The 8,385-nt window shown below is 39.1% G+C and overlaps 1 protein-coding gene across 1 annotated transcript in view; it reads left to right on the forward strand.

Annotated features, from left to right (window-relative positions):
- Positions 1–7,838, forward strand: part of SLC22A2 (solute carrier family 22 (organic cation transporter), member 2) — a 43,657-nt gene extending 35,819 nt beyond the window's left edge. The window contains exon 11 of the mRNA XM_011975915.1: positions 7,106–7,838. Within this exon, the coding sequence (XP_011831305.1) occupies positions 7,106–7,172 (67 nt within the window). The 3' untranslated portion in view covers positions 7,173–7,838. The remainder of the gene's footprint in view (positions 1–7,105) is intronic.
- The last annotated feature ends 547 nt before the right edge of the window (positions 7,839–8,385 follow it).

Consider the following 8,385-nt stretch of genomic DNA (forward strand, 5'->3'; position numbering starts at 1 on the left):
AATACCTTATCTTGCTTCTTAAGCCTGTTTTCCTTTCTGTAAAATGAGGATAACAATAGCTAACATTTACTAAGTGCTCTCACCCAGTGCTTTCCAATTGACACTCACCAAGTGTCAATAAACTGCTTGACACTAATTAATTAATGTCTACAAGTCCCTGCTATTATTCACAGAAGCTTTTGTAGCTGTTCTATAAAACAGGAAAATATATGCCTAGACTATTTATTGGAAATCAAATTTTAAAATACATTCCGAGTTGTTGTAAGATGGAGAAGTGTAACTCAGTGACACACACATTCCTATGCTTGTCAGAGTTGTTCATTTTCACCAGGCTGGTTCAAAGCAGGCTAAAGAGATATTTCAAAAGATCATTCCTGTTGTTATTTTATATTCTTTCCATTTGTATGATCTACAGATACTGCTATGAAGATTCGCACTGTTCTTGTTTCTGTATTATATAACCCAGTTCACCATGCACTGAGAGATATGTGTAAGACTTGGGGAATTGCAGAAGAGTGGGAGTGGTGAGGGCTGAGACAGAGCCAGAGAACAGTGCGCCTACAGAGGGAGAGGTGGGAGGTGTGGCCTGCAGGAGGCAAGGATGTCTGGGAGCAGGAGGGCAGACCACAGCCGGCACTGAAAACTGACCCCAAGGAACAGTGTCATATGCGCTGAGAGCCAGCAGATACAGGGCAGGGCAAGAATCCCTCCCTCACCAACCAAGTCATTTGGTTCCTAAGGGCACTAAACCTGTCCTAGTTACAAATATAGCCTGCATGGAGTTTTACCCTATTCTTTACCTCACTTCTCACTTTTTTTAATCTCTCTATTTTTGAGACAGAGTCTCCCACCGGTTACCCTGACTGGAGTGCAGTGGCTCAATCTCAGCTCACTGCAGCTTCAACCTCCTGGGCCCAGGTCATTCTCCCACCTCAGCCTCCCAAGTAGCTAGGACTACAGGCATGTGCCACCACGCCCAGCTAATTTTTTTGTATTTTTTTAGTAGAGACAGGTTTCGCCATGTTGCCCAGGATGGTCTCAAACTCTGGAGCTCAAGTTATCCACCCACCTTGGCCTCCCAAATTGCTGGGATTACAAGTGTGAGGCACCACGCCTGGCCCCTTATCTCACTTCTTAAGCTGGTTTTCCTCTGTAAAATGAGGATAACAATAGCTAACATTTACTAAGAGCTCTACCCGTGCTTTCCACACCCTTCCCGTGCACCTTCTTTTATTGCACTTCATTTTATTGCGTTTTGCAGATATTGCATTTTTTAACAGATTGAAGGTATACAGCAACCCTACATTAAGCAAGTTTATTTGCAGCATTTTTCCAACAGCAAGTGCTCACTGTATGTCACTGTGGCATGTGTTGGTAATTCTCACAATATTTCAAACTTTTCCATTATTATCATATCTGTGATGGTGACCTGAGATCGGTAATCTTTGGTACTACTATTGTAATTGTTTTAGGGCACCACAAACCATGTCCGTGTAAAACAGCAAGCTTAATTAATAAAATGTGTGTTATCTGACTGTTCTACACACTGACCGTTCCCCCATCTCTTCCTTTCCTTGGGCCTTCCTCTCGCCTAAGACACAACCATATTAAAATTAGGCCAATTAATAGCTCTACAATGCCCTCTTGGTGTTAAATTCAGTTGCAAGTCTCAACTTCAACGCAAAAGGCGGAAATGATTGAGCTCAGTGAGGACGTCATGTTGAAAGCCAGCATAAGCTAAAAGCAAGGCCTCTTGCACCAGTTAGCCAAGTCGAGAATGCACAGGAAAAGTTCTTGAAGGAAGTTTAAAAATGCTACTCCAGTGAACACACAAATGAGAAAATGAAACAGCCTTATTGCTGATATGGAGAAAGCTTGAGTGGTCTGGATAGAAGATCAAACCGGTCACAACATTCCCTAAGCCAAAGCCTAATCCAGAGCAAGGCCTTAACTCTCTTTGATTATATGAAGGCTGAGACAGGTGAAGAAGCAGCAGAAGAAAAATTTGAAGTTAGTAAGGTTGGTTCTTAAGGCTTATGGAAAGAAGCCGTCTCCGTAACATAAAAGTGCAAGGTGAAGCAGCAAGTGCTGGTGTAGAAACTGCAGCAAGTTCTCCAGATTTAACAAAGATCGTTGATGAAGGTGGTCACACTAAACAACAGATTTTCAATATGGACACAACAGCCTTCTATTGGAAGAAGATGCCATTTAGTAGTTTCAAGGTGACAGGGCAAAAAAATCAATGCCGATTTCAAAGCTCAAAGGACAGATTGACTCTCTTGCAACTGGTGACTAGAAGGTGAAGCCGATGTTCATTTACCATTAAAACCCTAGAGTCCTTAAGAATTATGCTACATTTACTCTGCATGTGGTCATGGAATAACAAAGCCTGTGTACAGATAACAGTATATCTGTTTACACTATGGTTTATTGAATATTTTAAGCCTGCTGTTTAGACCTACTGCTTAGAAAAGAAGATTGCTTTCAAAAGATTACTGCTCATTGACAATACATACACCTGGTCACCCAAGAGCTCTGATGGAGATGTACCTAAAGATTAATGTTGTTTTAATGCCTGTTAACACAGCATCCATTCTACAGCCCATGGATCAAGGAGTAGTTTTGACATTCAAGTATTATTATTTAAGAAATATACTTTATAAGGCTATAGCTACCATAGATGGTAATTCCTCTAATTGTTCTAGGCAAAGTACATTGAAAACCTTCTGGAAAAGTTTCACCATTGTAGATGCCACTAAGAACATTTGTGAATGATTGGAGGTCAAAATATGAACGTTAATGGGAGTTGTGAAGAAGTTGATTACAACCCTCATGGATAACTTTGAAGAGGTCAAGAATTCAGCATAAAAAGTATCTGCAGATATGATAGAAATAGCAAGAGAACTAGAATTAGAAGTAGAGCCTGAAGATGTGACTTAAATTGCTTCAACCTCATGATAAAACTTGAACAGATGAGGAGCTGCTTTTTAGAGATGAGCTTAGAAAGTGGTTTCTTGAGATGGAATCTACTGCTGGTGGAGATCCTGTGAACATTGTTGAAATGACAACAAAGAATTTAGAATATTACATAAACTTAGTTGACAAAGCAGCATCAGGGTTTGAGAGGATTGACTCCAATTTTTAAAGAAGTTCTACTGTGGGTAAAGTACTATGAAACAGCATTGCATGCTATAGAGAAATCTTTCATGAAGGGAAGAGTCAATCAACATTGAAAACTTCATATTCTTGTTTTAAGAAGTTTCAACAGCCACTTCAACCTTCAGCAACCACTATCTTGATCAGTCAGCAGCCATCAACATAGAGGCAAGAGCCTCCACCAGCAAGATTACGACTAATTGAAGGCTCAGATGATTGTTAGCATTTTAAAAAAAGTATTTTTAAATTACATTGTTTTCTTAGACATAATATTGCACATTTAATAGACTACAGTATAGTGTAACCATAACTTTTATATGAACTGGAAAACCAACAAAAATGTATGACTCACTTTATGGTAAAATTTACTTTATTGTGGTGGTCTGGAACTGAATCCCCAACATCTCTGAGGTATGCTTGTATTCCCTCATTGAATCCTTGCAGCAACCCTATGAAATAGGTGTTATTATTATTAACCCCACTGACTACTGGAATATAAAAACAGGCCGGAGAAAGTAAAGGACTTGCTCAAAACCACACAGCCAATAAGTGACAAAGCCAAAGTTTCAATCCTGGCAGCTAGATTTTGTGGCCCATGAACTTGTCTCACCATCCAAGGGTTGGGCTCATGAATGGGACAATGCAATGAAGCACCCATCACAGCGCTTGGTATTTAATTAGTAGTCACTCATTGGTGACTGATGTTGTTGCGGCTGCTGCTGCCGTTGTTGCTGCTGCTATTGCCATTTTTATTGTTGCTGTTGTTGCTGCTGTTGTTATTGGTACTGCTGCTATTGTTTTTGCTGTTGCTATTACTGTTGTTATTGCTATTACTGTTGTTATTGCTATTGTACTTGTTTCTACTGTTGTTGCTGCTGCTGTTATAATTATTGCTGCTGTTGCTACTGCTGCTACTGTTGTTGCTGCTGTTGTTGCTGATGTTACTGCTGCTGTTGTTACTGCTGGTATTCCTACTGCTGTTGTTGCTGCTGCTGTTATTGCTTCTGTTGCTGTTGCTGTGGCTATTGTTGCTGCTGCTTTTGCTGTTGTTGATTGTGATGCTATTGTTGTTACTGATGCTTCCATTGTTATCGCTGCTGCTGTTGTTGCTACTACTGCTACTGCTGCTGTTACTGTTGTTGCCTCTGTTAGTGTTGTAGCTGTTGTTATTGCTGCTACTGTTACTGTTGCTGCTGCGACTATAGTTGCTGTTGTTTTTGTCACTACTGTTGCTGCTGTTGTTGCTTTTGTTATTGTTGAAGCTACTGTTGTTGCTGCTTTCTTGCTGTTGTTGATGCTTTTGCTGTGGTTGTTGTTTTTGTTGCTGCTGTTGCTGTTCACCTTTGTTATTGTTACAGCTACTGTTGTTGCTGCTCTTGCTGCTGCTGCTGCTGCTACTGATGTTGTTGCTGCTTCTGCTATTGCTGTTGCTGCTTTTGCTGATGTTGCTGTTGTTGGTGCTGTTATAATTCTTGCTGCTGCTGTTGTTGCTGCTGTTGCTTTTGTTGTTGCAGCTACTTTTGTTGCTCCTCTTGTTGTTGCTGCTGCTATTGCTGCTGTTGTTGCTTTTGTTATTGTTGTTGCTGCTACCATTGCTGACATTGCTGTTGCTGCTGCTGTTGTTCCTGCTACTGCTATTGTTGCTGTTTCTATTATTATTGCTGTTGTTGATTATGATGCTGTTGCTGTTGCTGCTGCTGCTGTTGCTGAAATTGTTGCTGTTGTTGTTGTTAATGCTGTTGTCATTGCTACTACTATGGCTGCTGCTGCTGTTGTTGCCACTATTGCCACTGCAGCTGCTGTTGTTGCTACTGCTGATGTTGCTGCTGTTGTTACTGTTGTGGTTGCTGCTACTATTGTTGCTACTGTTGCTTTTGTTGTTGCTGCTGCTTCTGTTGTTATTGCCATTGTTGGGTATGATGCTGTTGCTATTGCTGTCACTGCTGCTACCATTGCTGATGCTGTTGTTGCTGCTATTGTTGATGATGTTGTCATTGCTGCTATTGTTACTGCTGTTGCTGTTATGATTGCTGCTGCTATTGCTGTTGTTATTGTTGCTTTTATTGTTGTTGCTGCTCTTGCTGCTGTTGTTGCTGCTATTGCTGCTATTGTTGTAATTATTGCTGCTGCTGCTGCTGCTGTTATTACTGCTATTTCTGTTGCTACTGCTGCTGTTGCTGTTGCTATGGCTATTGTTGCTGTTGTTAACTGTGATGCTATTGCTGTTGGTGATGCTTCTGTTGCTATTGCTGTTGCTGATACTGTTGCTATTGTTGCTTTTGTTATTGTTGCTGTTGTTGCTGCTGCTGCGACTGTTGCTGTTGCTGCTGCTGCTATTATTGTTGCTGCTGCTGTTGCCGTTGTTACTGCTGCTATTGTTGCTGCTGTTGTTGCTGATGCTGCTACTGTTGCTATTGCTGTTGCTGCTACTACTGCTGCTAGTGCTGCTGCTACTGTTGTTGCTACTATGGTAATGATTGCTGCTTCTGCTGTTACTGCTATTACTACTACTACTTCTGTTGTTGCTGCTGCTGCTGTTATTGCTTCTACTCCTGTTGTTGCTACTGCTGCTCTTGCTATTTCTGTGGCTATTGTTGCTACTGTTGTTGCTCTTAATTGTGATGCTGTTGATTCTGTTGCTATCGTTGCTACTATTGCTAAAATTATTGCTGCTGTTGTTGCTATTGTTGCTTTTGTTGTTACTATTGCTGTTGCTTTTGTTATTGTTGCTACTGCTGTTGTTATTGCTGCTGCTGCTCCTGTTGTTAGTGTTGCTATTGCTATTGCTAATACTATTGTTGCTGCTGCTGTTGCTCATGTTGTTACTGTTGCTATTGCTGTTACTACTGAGGCTGCTATTGTTGCTATAGCTGTTGCTGCTGATGGTATTACTGTTGCCATATCTGTTGCTGCTACTGTTACTGTTGCTGTTGTTATTACTATTGTTGCTACTGTTGCTTTTGTTGTTGTTACTGCTGCTGTTGTTGCTGATGTTTCTGCTATTGTTACTGCAGTTACTACCGTTATTACTGTTGTTGCTGCTGTTACTAGTATTGCTGCTACTGTTGCTGCTGTTGTTGCTTTTGTTGTTCCTGCTGCTACTTCTATTGCTACTGTTATTTCTGCTGCTGCAGTTGTTGTTATTGTTGTTGGCACAGAGACCAGAGGAGCTCAACTGACTTGAGTGTACCTCCCCATCTGGAGCTTTAGAGATTTCCAAAACCATAGGGTTATTTGGGTAAGCTTCTGCCATCCCTCGTCTCAGGTTGGATTTGTCCAGAAATTGAGATAAAACTAACCAATTCCAGGTTGGGGAAATTCTGTGAGATGCTGGGTGGCTGGGAGCAGCCCACACCTGATTCAATATTGCTATAAACAGAAACAGGTCCAAAGGGCATGGCTGGCAACAATAAAATGAAGAAAGCAGCATTTATACGATGAATATCAGCAATGTCCTGGCATTCACGAAGACAAGATGATTGAGAAAACTTGCAATTTGAACAAATGTTTTGATTGCATTCTTCATTTATCAAGCTGTTGAAAAGTAAATACACTTTGAAAAAATAATTTTTCAAATTCTATTTGCTTAACTAATGATAACAATGTCTAGATTTTGCAATCTTTATCATTAACTGATATAAGATTAAGTTTAGTCTTTACCCACATTCTCTATTACAAAGAAAGGTGAACACCCTAAATAAAAAAGGAACTTATTTAGGCCAGTACCAATTCAATAAGAGAATTTTAGGAATAACTCTGTCAACATGAGTTATCGACAAGTTCTGTCCATTTTCTTTGTGAGACCCACCATTCAGAATACATTGCAAGACTAATCATGAACAAAGTTTATAATCATTTGTTGTTCCTCTTATTTATTACCCACTTTATTTTGGTTTTCAGCCTCCTCATAATTTCTTTCTCCCCTCTCCATTTTTATTTCTTATTGCAGACCAAGAAAAAATAATGAAAAGATGATTTACCTCCAAGTTCAGAAACTAGACATTCCATTGAACTAAGAAGAGAGACAATTGCTCCTGTCATGACCTAGCTTTGATGGCAGCAAGACCAAAAGCAGAAATTCCTGCACTCATCACAAAGCCCATACAACTCAACCGAACTTACCCCTGAGCCCTATCAACCTAGGTCTACAGCCAGTGGAGTCTATTGTACACTGTGGAAAAATACCTATGGGACCAGATCCTGCCAAGTTCTTCCAGTTCACTTTATTCTCAGCATTCCTAGGACATTGGACATTGGTTTTCTGGAGGGTTTTTTCCAATCTTTGTGTTTTTAAAATTTGATTATTTTCTCTACAATGCCACCTAACCAGAATACACAGGGGAACCGTGGGCCAGGGAAACAAAGTAGAAAAAAGTCTGAAAAACAGAAAAGTTGGGAGAGGAGCATCTATTTTCTTAAAGAAATAAAACACCCAAAACAATATAAAATTGCCCAGAATGTATGTCAAGAACTTTAGATAGGCCTTTCAATAACATAGGTGAAGATATTTTTGAAAATACATTGATTATTATCTAGGTTAGACTTAAAGTGAATCTCAAATAAAAGAATCAGGAATACAACTTAAGTAATCATGAGATCCTTCCATTTTTAGACTGGGTAAGCATGAATGTGTATTTTCTACAAAAGATCTTGAGAAGAGTTCAATAAAAATGTTAGCATTATAAAACCATTGATGATCATTTTTTAGTCTGGTAAAAATGTCTCAAAATTTGTGGATATTAAAATATATGTTAATATTTTACAAAAGTAATATAAATACATTTTTAAAAGCTAAATATTATGAGGCTTATAATGAGAAACAAAATTTCCTCGCCCTATTTCACCTCTACTAATTTCTTAGAGAAAATTTTCAACTATTTTAGGTGAACTTTCCCCCTGAGATTCATCTCCATATATCTAAATAACTTCTTTATTTTGACATTTCTTGATTTTTTGGTTTAAATATTATCTATTTACTTTTCAATATAAAAGATAAAAATGTAGCTGTCTTCATCTCTCCCTTCATCCCAACACACAGCTTTTCTGTTCCCTTTAAACTTTATCACATTTTTATTAAATCAAATACTGAACTTTCATGTCATTGTGGCTATTAACACTGAGTCACTTAGTGTACTATGATTATGCTTCCTTTCTTTCATAGTATGTCACTTTTCCTGAACACTGTTTTTTTTTTTTTATTGCTTTGTTTTCTACATATTCATCATTAAT

This window comes from Mandrillus leucophaeus, unplaced genomic scaffold, assembly GCF_000951045.1.
Source record: "Mandrillus leucophaeus isolate KB7577 unplaced genomic scaffold, Mleu.le_1.0 Scaffold160, whole genome shotgun sequence".
Classification (NCBI taxonomy): Eukaryota; Metazoa; Chordata; class Mammalia; order Primates; family Cercopithecidae; genus Mandrillus; species Mandrillus leucophaeus.